The sequence below is a fragment of the Buteo buteo genome, chromosome 15 (assembly GCF_964188355.1).
Source record: "Buteo buteo chromosome 15, bButBut1.hap1.1, whole genome shotgun sequence".
Lineage (NCBI taxonomy): Eukaryota > Metazoa > Chordata > Aves > Accipitriformes > Accipitridae > Buteo > Buteo buteo.
The window spans coordinates 5,975,569-5,991,496 of record NC_134185.1 but is presented as its reverse complement, the minus strand read 5'-3'; the positions used below and the strand labels follow the sequence as shown (position 1 = coordinate 5,991,496).

Below are 15,928 nucleotides of genomic sequence, written 5' to 3'. Positions count from 1 at the left end.
GACCGCTCTCCAGCTGGGCTCTGAGCTGCTGATCTCAACCCTTTGAGCCCGGCTGTTCAGCCAGTTTTCAGCCCCCCTCAGCGTCAACCCATTTAGCCCATACTTCATCAGTTTATCTATGAGGATGTCACGAGAGAAAGCCTTACTAAAGTCCAGATAAACATCCAGTTTCTCCTCATCCACGCAGCCAATCCTCACATCACAGAAAGCTATCAGGTAGGTTAAACATGATTTCAGCTTCATAAATCTGTGCTGACAAGTCCCAAGTGTCCTTTATCCACCCCGAGTTTGAGTTGATAGCTATTTATCCGTAAGTGAGACTGAATGGGATTTTAGTCTTGAGAAAAGGGTAGATCTGTGAGACATCAGCACCAGGATGGTTGCTGAGCTCATGACCGCTGAGAGGTCAGGGTAAAAGAGGTGAGCAAGGCTGAGCAGAACCTGACCTCGAAGCCGAAATGAGCCAGGGACAGGCAGGAGGAACGGTGAGAGAATTGTGAGGAGAATCAGGGAAAGGTAGGGTCATGGAGGCCAAACTTCTAAAAGCACGAAAAATGACAATTAAAATAGCAGTTCACCTGAAAAAAAAAAATTTGCACATCAATTCAATTAGGTTTTTTATAAAATGCTTTGGTGTATAGATGAATTGGAGGTCATTTACTGCCACTTCAGGCCCCGAACAGCACTAAGCTCTGTATCATCTGAAAGGTTTGCTCCTGTTCACAGAAAATACAGTTCCTGAGGTTCTCCATGATCACAAAGGGCCTGCCTTAACTGAGTTCATCCCATAACCTTAGCTATACTACTTCTGTTGACATTAACAGCAAAGCTTCTAATAACTTCACGTTGCCTACAATAATACACTTTTAAAATGTGGTGACCCCCGAGTTGGAAAAGTCCCAAACAATGATCTGTCAGGTCGCGGTTAGCAGCCTGACCGTGGAAGTCACCACTGCACCACTTCTTCAAGCTACGAGCGTTGAAACACAGGTGAGGCAGCCTCCGAGACACGCCGAGGACGGGCAGTGGTCGACCCAGTACAGAAACTGCGATCTACTACAGGCGGCTGTATGGTTAAACAAGCAAACACTAGACGTATATTATTAAAAGTCATCTTTAATGGAATTTAAAAATAGCTATTGCAAACTTTATTTGAAGAAAAATAAATCGATGACAATTTTGCAAAATCCTGTGAAACAGTCTAGTTCCTTAACATTTGCTTTATTATTTGAAAAGACAAAAGCAATTTGCACAGCTGGCATGTTAGTTCACCTCTGTTTGCTCAAAACAGCTCACAAAAGCATTCTTTTTCTACCATTTCTGATTTGATCAAAAGTGGAAATGCGTATGTTGATCCTAAACTAGATCAAAGTGGGCATCTGACTATGTCTCAAGGCAGCCAAGAATTTTAGTTCAAATTGCTTAAGGCCTGATATGGAAAAAGAAGAGATGCAATAGCCAGTAGGACAGCTAATGTATGGTACATTACACCTGCTTATACGGTACTTCCTTTGAGCCAGCATTTTTTGTATTTTCTTCCTCATATTAGTATCCCACCCAACCTAACAGTACTAAAAAAACACAGAAAAATCAATTCAAAATATAACATCATAAGATCTGAACAAGGCTGATGAAGCTTTTTGGTAACCACTAAGAAATACAGAAATACAATGTATGATTTGAAATTAAAGAGAAATCTTAACACTGGAGTTCTGGTGACTCAAATGTAGCACATAAGCAATTAATGCTCATACACATCTGAAAATAACAAGCTATCCATTAGGAAAAATAATCTGGATTGATCTAACACAGCACACTGTCAGATTTTATTGCATAGAATAGCTTCAGTGCAATAATATTTCCACACAAAAATACAATAAACTGAATAAGAAACAACACTGAAGTCAAATATTTTGACATGGGGAAAAGGAGAATCTAATAATAACTCAAAAGACTTGATCACATACTGCTGTTATATTTTATGGATAAATTACTAGTAAGAACATCTAATTTCAAAATCTTCTGTGTATTTAGAGGACTAAACACTTAAATATGGTTCACTGCGTAAAGATTTATGGTAGAAGAAGAAAGGCTACAATGGAAATATTATTGGCCATTAGAATTAAAACTGAATACTCTTTCTTAGTGTTTGAGATGATAGAAAAATTATGCCATTAGGTACCAGTTGCTTTCCAAATATAATCTTTCCTAAAACCTTAACTGTGTATTTTGAAAAACAGAACATCACACAGTGATACTGGTTTGGGCACTTTGTGAAGATCCTGTATGTTTTTAATTGCACACACATTGCACTCTGTCATACACTGGAGCCTATAGAATGGCTATGTAAATATATATGCTCTCTACAGGAATCTGCTTAAACCAAATTTTGTCAATATTCATACCAACTTGAACAACACATTTGGAGAAACACTGCCAGGATAATATTCTGAAAACTGATTAAAAACAATTTTTGAATCTTAGGTCCGATTTTCAACAGTGACTTTCAAGGCAAAAGAGAGGCACCTAACGTCGGACCTTGGCTCTTCCGTTTCTCCTGCACCAGTCCAGCCATTTCCCCTTTTATCACGTGCCACTGACGTCTACAAGCCACAAGCTCCTGCCTGTGAAGTAAATGGGAGCACGGCAGTGCCATGCTGGGAACCACAGCAGGCACCGAGCTGGCCCAGCGTGCAGACTCCGAGGGGCTGCAAACCCCTTCGGCAGCACTCGTTCCCTGCTCCGTACAACAGCGTTTGGTACAGAACGCTTCTAGATGACACCCACAGGGAAACCTGCACAGAAAACCTCGGCTAAGATCATGGATGACAGCAAAGGTAGAATTTGGGGGCGGGAGAAACTTTAAAATGCATTATGGGTTTTTTTTTTAAACTCAATCCTAAATAAATGACTATATCTTACTGATCTAATAGCGTATTAATGGCCCTGCACAGACCATATCCATTGACAGCATGTGGCTGATAAAGGCACAGGAAGTACCAGAGAATACTCGGATTTCAAAGAAACAGCAACCACGCAGAAATGATCAGGCAATGCAACGTGAAAACTCCATCATGAAATACCTTTTTCTGCCTGCTTTTAGCACACACCTTAAAGCTCCTTAAAGACCTTGTTCCTAAAGAGCTCCTAAAGATTTTTTGCTAAAAGAGTTCCTAACACCTTCAGTGGGAGCATAGCCCTTCTAACATCAAAAACTGACTTTACAGGGCAATGGAAAAATATGTATGCTGAGCATTTGTGTAAAGGTTCCTACATATGATGATGAGGAAAACAAAAAAAAGTCACTATGTCATGTAATACTCCCTTTCCTCTGTTCCATTCACTGCAAACACACAATACAAAACTTATCCTCTGCAACTCATTCAAAGCACTAGCTGCAACTGCAAAGTGACTGAAGGCATCGGTGTAGGAATGTCAAAGGCCACCCGGTGTAAACATTTGTTTAAAGTCATGTGATGTACACTGTTCCTAAAATAGCTTAGTACAGAGGCAGATTTGGGTGTCTGTAATGATATACCTGCTCTATAGAAAAAAATAAAATAAAAGAGGATGTTTGTTCGCTGACTCCAACAATTTCCATTATATGGCGCATTATGACTGATGCTTCTTAGTAGGGTGTGCAAGGCAGCCAAGAGTCATTTAAAAACATGTGGTGTTTGTCTCAAAAACAAATGGAAGGGAATACTAATAAAAGCTGCACTGCCTGAAATTAGGCTGAGCAGTTTAAATCCATTTTTCTGGAGGATACTCAGGAAGCTGGGACTGCCTGCAAAATAAAACTGATTTATTCCTACTATCTACTGCAAAGGAGTTTATCTCCAGTACATCTTGTTTAGAAAATAAGCCTCTTTATCCTAAGATTAATCAGGTATCAATGTCCCTCTTAGAAGCTCTTCATATAGTAAAAACTGAAAGTATGTGAGCTTTGGGTTCTTGAAATTACATTAAATTGAGGCAAACGACATGTCAAGGCTGCTGTCCCCAAAGGCAAAACACCTGCTTTCATAGGTCACCAAGAAATCAAACCCACAGCAAAACACATCCCAGTTGAGAGTGTGAGTGTTCTCCAGATCTTACACTTGGCACAATTCAAGCTATCCTCCCACACATGGGTAAAGGATTTGAGATGCAAAGATGTGTTTCAGTTTGTATCTTGGTTTCTGTTAGCTTTGGACCTGTGTAACCACGGGCATGACTTACAGAGGGTCAGATCCTGCATCCTACTGACTACGCAGTGCTTTGGATTTCAATAAATACGGTGTTGCTTCACGTGGGTCAGAGCAGCACAGGCACTCACGTTAAGGCACTAATCAACTATTCAAAGGGCCAGATCCAAAGTGCGCCAAGCACAAGTGAAAAGCACAAACTGACTACAAAGAACCAGGCCTAAGCTCTGCCAGAGAGACAGAACACAACCCCAAGTTTGTGAAAAACATTGTAAATTCTAAATACAGCTAAAGTAAAACAAATAACCCCACCTAAACTAGCTTTGCAGTTAAAAACCTATACCTTGGTATTAGAAGGCAGCCAGTTCAGGCCTCTTCCCATGCTACCATCCACTAATTTCCTTTGTGAACAAAAGTATAGATGAGCATAAAATAAAAATATATACACTTTAAGCAGTAGCAAAATTTGAATAACAATTAGAAATTGCTCAAGGAAAGTGACTGCCATATTATTACATGTGCACACGTACACACTCCGTCTCAAAAAGGTATGAAAGAAAGGGAATCAATAGCCTTAAAATTTCTACCTCCACTAGGCAGCATGACAGCTATTAACTTCATTTTAGTAACTAGGAATGTTATCAGCTTGGCTTCCCGATCAAAAAGAAGTAAGCATTAGACATCACAGGCAGTGTTCAAGAAGGATAAATCGGCTGCCAGACAGGGAAGACGTTCAGACAGTCACTCAGGAGCGAAGAGCTCCCAAGCTCAGGCGTTTCTGCATTCATAGAGACCTGTAATTCTCCCCATGTGCAAAGAGCACGTTTGGGTGTAAAAGTGCCTGTTGCTCTTCAGCGTCCCCCTCCTCCACCCCGCTTCAGCAAAGCACTTAAGCATACAAGGATGTGCTTAAAGTTAAGCAAGCACGTCAATTGTTTTGCCGGACTGAATGCGTGTGCAGCCCACACCTCCGAAAAGCCTCTCCCGCCAACCCACCGCAGGAGCTGCATGCACAGACGGCATCCAGGGCCGGCCAGCTGACAGGGCACAGAGAGCAGCCAACAGCCGTTTAGGGTTATGCCACTGAAATCGTTGAAAAGATGACACTGCAAACGCCAGACATAAATGATGCCCCAGAGTGACATTTCTAGAAGACTTCCAAAAACCAGAAAAGGATCAAAGCAACCTTCATCCTGCTGGCCATAAATATGCCAGTGGACACCAGCATTCTCACACGGAATGAGAATTAGTTTTCTTTCTGAATAACTCTGGAAAAATAAAGTCTCAGACATAGACTCCATCTTTGATGCATTTACAGTAAAAGCCTTTCAGAGTAAAATGCTTGAGAACATCCTGAGGCCTTATTTTCAAACATGATTAGCTTATGAATTGGCAAAAAATCCACGTAGCTTCTCTGTAATGATAAAAAAAGACTGACAATTTTCTGGAGCGTTCAGCAGTTTGTGAATGCAGCACTTTTTGGCTCTTGGCTCTGCTCTGAAGCCAGCTCCTTTTATTTTTCATATTATTCCCCATGAGAGCATAGGGAGAAATTCAGTATTAATGTTAAGTGTCATGTCTGCAGAGCAGAAGAAAGCAAGCTCTGATACCAAGGTCCTAGTGCTCTGCTTACCAACACCCTGACATAGAAGCAGATAGTGTTTCAGAAAAGCACGGTAAACTAACATACATCCCTAAAAAACAAGCACAATTGAAAGCTGGGGTAAAAAGGGAGCGGGAACATGGAGTTAGGTTTGTATTTTCTCAGACTGCTTTTTTGGTAACTCTGTGCTTCTTCAGAAAATAACTTCAGTATGAAACTAACACTTGGAAAGTTTTTCCAGCAGACACTTAAAGAAGTTTTCTGGCACAGCCAGAAATTTACCATATGGGCCAGCCCAGCTCTCCCTGAACGCAGCAGGAGTTTGGTCACTGTAATCACTAAAGACGGGCTGGTATCTGAACATAAAATTTTCTTTGGATAATTTATGGAAACCTTAGATATGAAACATAATCTGTTTCCTTTTACAGCACCCAACTGCACAGCAAGTTTACATGAAGGACAAACAGCACACAGAACAAGGAGGCCAACGAAGAGTGCTGAAGCAAGGCTGGAGAACTATCTCGGTGGCAAAGACTGCAATCACTTTCACAGAAGTCACAAGGGGTTACACTTTGCATTACTTCTGAATTGTAGCTTCTCACCGCTCTTCTCCCTGTTCAGAAAGGTTAGTCAACATTAGTTAATGAACTTCTGAGAGCTGACCAACAAATTAGCTTCACAAAGAAAGCATTTTTTAAAGAATGCACTAAACTCTGATACAGACCTTGTCATACACTGCAAAATACTTCCCAGAGTGGGTTTTTAAGCCTAGGCATTAATCTTTTTTCTTCTCCCAAAACATCAAAATCTTCTCAATATATTCAGGCAAATGCTTGGTGACAGGCACACTCTCATAGACTCAATCTCAACTGTTAGACCCAATCTGTTCACAAACCTCGGTCAAACATTTTAAAAGGAATTTTGTCCCTACCTACACAGCAACCCCGACAACAAAGAAATTTGGGTGCTTTACCCGGCAGGTTACTGGCTATGACATTTAAGAGCTAGGTCTCTCATAACTGACTCTTTCTCTCTCACTATTATGATTGGGAGCTTCAGCTTCCTGAACCTGGGACTGCCCACCTCACCTAGCCCCTGCTCCTGTATTTTGCTCCCCCATTCCTTGTCTAAGCTAAGAGTCCTTCAACCTGAAGGGTTGCTACAGAGCCAAACAGACTAGAAGCCTGGGAAATCATATTCATTTCAAAAACATCAATGCATGGTAATTGCTCACAGAACAACCTTTTGCAAAGTTTCATTCCCAGAAGTGGGTTTTTTGGTTTGAAGGTTTTCATTCCAACTAGGGACACTGCAATTTCTTTTTTTATCATTAGTATTTTTTAAGTGAAATGATATTCAGTTTCCTTTCAAGCCTCAAGATATTAAAAAAAAGTAAAATAAAAGATGTACCTCTATGGGCCAAAACATTTGCCCAACAGTGACACCCAACTAGCTCTGAACAAAGTCAGGTAAGAGAAGCTGCAGTCATTTGTGCTGAGTAGCTGTGTATATATTAACCCTGGCAGATCTCCTTGCTGGCACTGCTGTATTGGCATCCAAGCCAGTTCTTACACCTATACCACTTGTAGTATCTGCCACATAGACGTAACTTTTTTGATAAATGCCAGAGCATGAGGACTCCTTAGACATCTCCCAGCTCTGAATATTACATGAATCTGACTGTCACCATCACATAAAATATACACCGGCAGCTTGGGTCACCAACTATGAGAGTGATTGAAAATAAGAGATTAAAATAAAAGCATGTTCCTGTATCAGATAGGAAGGAGTTCTCTCAGGAGAACTCAGAATCATGGCATATGTATATACCTTGACCAATCATATGTCTATGCTACATAGCAATAGGAAGGCTGTCCTGTAAAATAATACTTGAGGCAATCTTTTTCTTAAAGTTAAAGCTTTCTATTGCAGCGCTATGTCATACAAATTTTAGTCATTAAGGATATTAATTCATATCTTTAAATCAATATTGATTGAATATTGATGGATACTAAATGTATTTAAATAGAATAAAAATGTTGACATGTGCATTTATGTGTGACTTTTTAATACACATATTCATTAGTCTATCTAATAGCATTCTTATAGAAGACTAGGTCCTGAGTTGAAGCATGTGGAAGTTGGTTTTGGCCGTAGATTTTAAGTGTTATGTGTTTGTCTCAAATAAAAATTGCTCTAATTTTTTAAGCCACTAGGCCTTAAAACATGCTCTAGGTTAATGGACAGTGTAGTTACATCTGCTAATTTCCTATTTTAGTTTAAAATTCTGTGATTAAACAAACATTTCAGCCTACATAGAAAAAACGTGATCTTCATCTAGCTGCAGCAGTACACATCAGAGAATATTTGGTTGTCTTTTGTCTTGTGTTAAAACAAACCAACATGAAGAAAGTTGCCTATACAATTTTTTTATGCCTTTATCCCAAACCAAGCCCAAATCCTTAATTATGTTTCAGCTGGCTGGTGTAATGAAAACCTCTCTAATATCTCCTCCAGCAGCCTGTAATCTTTCTTTGCTTTTCATTTTGCCCGAGAGGTTTGTACATTGCTGCCTTTCTCTAAAACACACTCTACACACACACACACACACACACACACACAAAACCAAACCAAACCAAACAACCAACCCAACCCAAACAACTTTGAAACTGTTTTTCCCATGTACATCTTTTTTTACATAACTATAGAAATCAAGACCCTGGCATTTTCTCCAGTGAAGGACTCTTAGCTTAAACAATAAACAGATGGAAAAGCTACTTGAAAGATAATCATTAACTTGGTAAGTGAACCACAGTGAAGTTCCTGCTTCATTTTGGTAGCTTTGGGAACACATTGGGCCAGATTGAAGCCAATTTATACCAGCTGACAATTAAGTTATGACAATTCACACCAGCTGAGGAACCAACCCATTAGTACAGTAAATGTATATACGGGAAAACACTACTATTTGTTAGGAAATTTGGCATGTCCATGTCCAAAAAGGCTGCAGTTCAATTAAAACAGTAAATTTCAGATTGATGCGGTTTTCACTACAAATTGTCTTACTTCCACAAAAAGAAATTTCTTTTAAACTTCTGAATCACTAAGATCCATTTGGAATGACTGACACTTACTAGGTTCATAATAATCCACTACAGTCACTGAAGCATCTTGGATATTTGCCACTTTGAAGTCTCTCACAGCCGGAATGTCCACACAAACCTGTGTTTCATTTAGCTGGAAAAACAGAAGAGAAACATCCTGAGAACACTGGTGATGGTAGTTTCATGTCAGACACAGGACTTCTAGCTTAGCAGTAGTCCACTTCATTTCTAAAGATTTGGAGTCAGGATGTATATAAAGATGCTTATCTCATTTGTAGACATTCTGGCCACATTACAGACTTCTTCAAATGTCTGCCTTTTTATGTATGATTTTTAAAGGCCTAATCTAGAAACTCCTTACAAATATAACTGAGTTGTACCTATCCAAACAGTCCCACTAAAAAACAGTGGAACTATTAATTCAATGTGAAGAGCAGATGTTGATTTCCCCAAAGAAGAGAATCATAATGTCTTTCCAAATTTAAACCAAACAATGGCAGAGTTAAGATTAACACCACTACAAACACATTTCTTTGTTATTTTCAACTTACAGAGTCTAAGTATAGGTTGACTTTCCCATTGTCCTTTTCCATCTTCTTAACTGTATTGTCTAATGGAATGAAATCTGGTGACACAGAGAAACCACTGAGTAAGCCAACCTCCATGAGGACCATACCACTACTGGGAGCTGTGCCAGAACCCAAGTACCTTTTCAAAACACAGAGACAAAGAAACTTTTAGTAGAAACACAGTAGCCCAATCTTCAAAGAAACTGTTTGATCATTAAATCCCAACTATGGAAGCAATAATCCTGAAGAATACTTAAGAAACAAATGGAACAAAATGTCAACAAGAAAATCTCTAACAATAAAGAGATAATAATTGATTTCTCTATTATTCTGCCTGATAAATTCAACCACATATGCAAAAGCAGGTTTAGCACTGAGAAAACTACAGTACTAAAATCATATGAGAGACTACACTGGCACCACTAGGAGCTTTCCATTGGCATCTATAAGTGCAGGTTTACATCACAAATATGCAGGAAATATTGCAGTTAAACATGTTTCAAAAGAAGTAATTCAGCAATGGCTGTAGGAACTCTTGAACTGAAATATACATATTTCCTCTTATGGATGCATTGTTTTGCTTTTATTCATTTTTGGAGGGTGAGATAAGGGTGTACACCACAAAAGTCTCCCAAACCTTTTTATATTTCTTTCATAGATTGATGGTTCCATTAACAAAGTCATCATCAGATTATTTCTCAAAGTTCCAGTTTTAAAGTGCATAGCCATGTTATTCATCCAGTTTTGGAAAAAGAAGATTTAGTAAGTTGAGTTGCTTCTTTTTTCCTAAATAACACTTATTATTACATCTTCTTCCAATGTGAGAATCAGATGCTGGACTAAAAAGCTTTGCTCTGTTGAGCAAGCCTTACCTACTATGGTGCACAACAGAACTATCAAAACATATTTATGGTGTTCTGTGCTACAAGTGATACCTACATGACCTGCAAAAGATTGTATTGCTTTAAATAAAGCAGGTGGCAGAAGAGTTCCCCCCCTCCCCTTGGCATGGAGGGTAAGTGATTTTTGTTATACTAGAATAGAAGTGTCTCCAAACCTCATTTTGAAGGCCTGACAGTAGTTGAAAGTAATTGAATAAAACTATTTCTTTGTAGAGCTGGATGGTTTAAAAAAAGGGAAGACTTGCTTTCAAAGCATGCTGCTAAGCCTGGCAGCATGGCTGATTGAATGCAGATATGACTTTGAAAGAAATACAGCACAACTGCTGACTTCAGTTGGCTCATGAGATTGGAATCAAATGAAAACATCTGTTGGATGATGTGCTGTGCCAAAGTAGCTGCTATTGAAAATGAATAACTGAATTGGAACTGGATGTAATTATTTCTGCATAATTACCAAGAAGAGGGGAGGAAAATACCCAAGCTGTCTAGCCAGCCTGGGGTGCTACCAAAATACCAACAGGTAACCAAACCACCTTGATGTTGTCAAGAAGTGAGTAAGATATGTCCCTAGAAGTTACGAAGATCTGGGTCTCATAACAAAGAAGAGAGACAGCCTTGGGGATGGTTCCTGGTATCGTCTCCTCAACTCCATGGTCTCTTAAAAAAGAAAAAAATCACCATGCAAGAAGAATGACCAGTAAGAGAAAGAAAGAAGACTTGAAACTTGTACCTGAAGAGAACTGAGAATGTTTTGAGTTGAATTTTATGGTTCAGCGCTTCAGCAATATAAGATCTGTGTTAGACCCTCTCATAGATGACGCAAAGAGGAGAAAACAACACCAAGCTAGTGTAGGCAGAAAGCACAAACCAGAGAGTGAGTAGAACCATCAGCAATCAGTTTCCCATGCCTGGAAATGGTTTGCAGGCAACAAGACTGACCAGAGAAGAAACTGGCAGCCCTGGGTGGTTGTCTCCCAGACAGGGAGTTAGCTCCTCTAATCAAGAATCAGTTCAATTTGAATGAGACATCATCTGCTCCAGTGTCATAAATGATACCTAGTTGAGATGACCATGGCAAATCATTATCAAGCTGGTTGAAAGAAGGTGGCATATTCTGCAGATTAGAGAAAGAAAAAACTTGCACAGCTGCAGCCTCCATTACCTGACTATGCATACCCACAGCTATGTAAACTGGTTGAGATTTCAGCAGTCTTTATTTGCCTTTTGGTTTCTCTACCAGTAAGTCACATCATGTTGTAAAGGTTATAAGTAGGCCAACTTTAAACTAATTCAGGAATTTAATATAGATAATGCATATATTATATGCAATATATAGGGGGAAAAAAAAAGAAGAGGATGACTAGCATCAAGCCAAGCAATCAGAGACAAAGTCTCTGCCTAAAGAATAGAAACACAGACTTACTAGAACTTATACCAGTTCACTTTCCATGATAAGAGTTGAGGGATCTTAATGTTCCAAATATTCTCCTGGGGCAGTTTTATAATGCCACTAGATTTTCCCCTATCCTTGGAACACTTTGCAATTAAAACATCCTCACCCCAGAGCCTTCCCAGAGAGATGGAGCCTTTCCTGTCTGTATTCCTGAGCCAAAGGTCTTAGCTAGAAAATCAGAATGCTCAGCCAAGACTTATCCCAGACCCATCATGTAAGCCCTTTATATGTCAGGAGTTTGTGCTAGACTTTAGAAAGCTGTTGACACTTCATAGAAAACTTTAAAAGAGAACAATCCCATTCTATTTCAAGAGCTCTCATGTATTCTAGTGTCCCTGCCCACCATCTGTATCACTGAACTGGTTACCAGAAACACATGAAAACAGGGCTCTGGCTTGCTGCCTGCTGGCTATTTCCCAAATTAAATCAATCCTCTCTGTACTGAAATCATATTCACTATAGCTGATTATTTGTATGACGGTGTCACCTAGAGGCTCCATCTCCAGTCACAGCTCCCTTGTGGTAGGCAGAGCATGAAAATAGTTCTAGGCATACAGTGTTTAAAGTTTAAATAAATAACAAAAAAGGAGGATGTGGAGGAAAGGAATGCAAGAGTAATCACGGTGCATCAGGTGGTACTTTGCAAATCTTGCATTTACAAGGAACCCATTATAATGTCACAAGAAGAAAACAGTGTTTCTAGAGGAAGCATTCACAAACAGATGAAATCCTAAAATACAAAGAATGTAGTCATCTCAACATCCTTGTAGATAATAAAAGATAGAAGATAAAAAACATAAATATATATGAAGAGATACAATGTCCTATAGGGTTTTCTGCGAAATACAGAGTGCTCTAACTACAATAAGAAGTGCATACTGAAGAAACTGCTAGAGAACAAACATCTTCATATATTTCTTTTAAATACATGTATAAACACTTCCACAGCAAGTGAAAAAGAGGCAGCAAAGCAGTCAAAGAAACAACTTGGTTTAATGACTGGCTGACCTAGGAATATGCAATATGACTGTTCAATGATGTCACCTGTTCTCATCTGATCCAAATTCTACCCAGGTAACATCTGGTGGCTGTTCTGTGGTCTCTGAGATGATACTGAGCAGTGTCAGCTCAGTTCTTAGTAGGTGTTTACTGAAGAAGAAACACCATCCCAGATGCAATCCCTCCTCCCTTATTCAGCAGAAAGAATAGAATTAGCCTGGCTGGAAAACTCATCGTCTCTTTCAACTCTAGAATGATGATTACATTATATTATTTTACCAAATTCATAACTATAAGACATATTGGTAAATGAAAGACCACAAAGATACTTGCACAATAAGACAAAATCCCAGCTGAATTTATCATTATGTAAACATGGATTTTTGACTCCTGCCAAAATTGTTCTGAGCAAAGTTTATTTATAGAGATGACCAAAGAACGATTGCTTCTATTTCATGGTGTTTTCAGCACTTCAGAACTTCCTTCTCTCTTTACAAAAAAAGAAGTATCTATTTCTAGATCAAAAGCAAAGCATTCTGTTCATGAAAGGTAAGAGTAATGGGCAGTTTGTCACAGTCTGCCACTAGAAATTAGAATGTGGAAGACATTGGTTCAATTTTCAAGTCTGTCCACAGTTCTCCATATAGCTAAGAAGCACTTGCACCAAAGAAACTTTCGAGTCTCTTCTTGTATTTCACACAAACTCTTCCATATAATATACCTCTAACATTTAGGGTACCGCCATCTTTATGCATACCAGTAAAAAAATATCACCTGGCCAGCAACAATTTGGCACAAAAGATCTATCACTATTTATTGACTTATGAATTGCATCTTAGCTTAACTACTGCCATTGTTACAAAGTAATTCTTTTATTCTCTTTAGTTATATGTTTATATCCCATACATTAGTAAATCCATACAAACAAATGGATAATTTAGCTCATTTGAAATAATTTGAAAGCTGTAGAGACAAAGAGGTGTATGAGATGCTCCAATTGAATTACCTACCTCGTGCACACATTCAAGGTCAAATGGTTTTTATCATCTTTGTCATCCTTTACATCAACATTCAAGTCAAAGGCTTCTTGTTTTTGGACAGATCGGAGCCTCTGATCAGTGTGTTTTGTGTTGTAAATAACATTGAGCTGTGGATTGCAAATAGAGACATTAGATGACATGTAAAGCAAATCTTTGTGGTTAAAACACTAAGTTTCTAACAGTGTAACATCAGAGTGCTCACAAGACAGGATACATTGCCTTGTATCTGACAGTTGCACACATGAGATTCATAGGAATTCTCTGAAAGAAATATCCTTTCTGAACACTCTGTAATGCAGCAGAACCAATCAAATTAGCAGGACACAACTGAGGCAAACACAAGGGAGCTCTAGGACAACCAGCAATTTTCTCCCTAGTTGTTGTCTGCTGGTTTATAATGTGTGCAGCTACTTCCTGACAGTGTGAAATGGGACGAATAAAGGCAAACTTCAGAGACCGACACCGACTGGGTTAAAAGAGACAGTATATGAAAGCAGAGCAAGAGCAAATATATAGCGTATGTACAGAATTTGTCTTCAGTCTTCATGTCACAGTATTCATACACTCAAAACAGATGAGGAACAGCATGTTACTCCAAGCTCAGAACAACACCGTTTTCTTTCAGTTCAGTAGTTTCATTATCTGGTTCATCTGTGCAAAGATAAAGATACAGTCTTCAGTCTGCCTCAAGGACAGAGCTCTCACCCTTTCTGCTCTTAGCTCTGCTAAGTGAGCCAAGTAAGAAAGTATGACAGGATGTCCAGTGCAGGACAGTAACATTAATATAAAATAAGCCCATCTGTTAAGCACAGTTTGAAGAGTTTCCAATTCTTCTAGTGTAGACAGGTATCAGATGCTTGAAACAGTGGCAGAAGAGTGATAAAACCAGAAGCCCTTAAAAGAGGTCTGAATAATTCAGAGATAGCCTGATTATCTCAATATCCTATAAAATCATCAATGCCAACAGCCAAAGCAGAAATGCTGGAGCTGGAATTGAGCAACCAATGAGTACTCTCACGTTATCAGCCATGACAGAAAAACACACAGTTGAAAACCAGGCTGTACTGCCTACAGAACTGAACTTGATGAGGTAAAGACTGCCTTAGTACCAGACTGGAGGATGACAAACGTGACAGCAATTTTTAAGAGTACTGAGGGTCTAGAAAACTGTGGATATCAAGTAAATTCGGTATCTGTAACTTATCTGTACCAGAAAACACAGTTGAAACTATAATAAAGAATCAAATTAGTGGACAAATGAGTAAATATGACATGTTGGAGAACAGGCTGGAGCTATAAACCCACCAGCTACCTGAATCAAATGAAAAAAAACACGGACAACAGAGCTGTCTAGTATAAACTACCTGGGTGTTACATTAGTATGTAGGTGGTTAGGAAGATTACTAGCGAAAGGTACCAGAAAAAAAGAAGCTGCCAAGGGATAAAGGGCTGTTAAAAGACACAAATAGAAGGTGGGAATGAACATTCATACATGAAAGGAGTGGAGTCCTAATGGAATCTGTGCTGGGTGACCACCATTAAACATGTCTGTACATGATGTAGAAAACAGGGTGAATCCTGATGTCATAAACTTTGCTAATTTATTTGAGGTAGCAAAGACTAGGATTGCTGCAAAGAGTTGCAGAATGAAAAAATATTTATGTACACAATAATGGGGTTTGAACTGACTACTACCAGATCTGTTTACCATTTAAGAAATGGTAAAATAGATGAAAATACAGCCATAAACAGGTAAGTTGGAAGAAGGACACAGTAAAGGTCTACAGAAGAATGACTTGCATTGGAAAGATGAACAGGAAACAGTTTTTCATGCAATGCAAGATTAAATTATGGAATTCCTTCCCACAAGATGCTGCAGATACTAAACTGTACAAGCGTTCAAGGGCAAAACAGACAATGTTATGGAACCAAAATTTTCTAAGCCGACAGAAACTATCTCCAGCTGAAGGTCTCAACTAACACATGGTAAGAGGTGGAAGACAGTCAGGTAATATATTACATGTATTTATCTCCTTATACTCTCTCCTAAGCATCCACCTCTGGCTGTTGT

At 39.0% G+C, this 15,928-nt stretch overlaps 1 protein-coding gene across 1 annotated transcript in view; it reads right to left on the bottom strand.

The window, feature by feature from the left end:
• Window positions 1–1,104: 1,104 nt before the first annotated feature.
• The window catches only part of CD109 (CD109 molecule), an 82,418-nt gene continuing 67,594 nt past the window's right edge, over window positions 1,105–15,928 (bottom strand). Inside the window, exons 30-33 of the mRNA XM_075046456.1 lie at window positions 13,828–13,964; window positions 9,446–9,602; window positions 8,925–9,027; window positions 1,105–6,403 (exon numbers count right to left, since the gene is read on the bottom strand). Of these exons, the coding sequence (XP_074902557.1) occupies window positions 6,213–6,403; window positions 8,925–9,027; window positions 9,446–9,602; window positions 13,828–13,964 (588 nt within the window). The 3' untranslated portion in view covers window positions 1,105–6,212. The remainder of the gene's footprint in view (window positions 6,404–8,924; window positions 9,028–9,445; window positions 9,603–13,827; window positions 13,965–15,928) is intronic.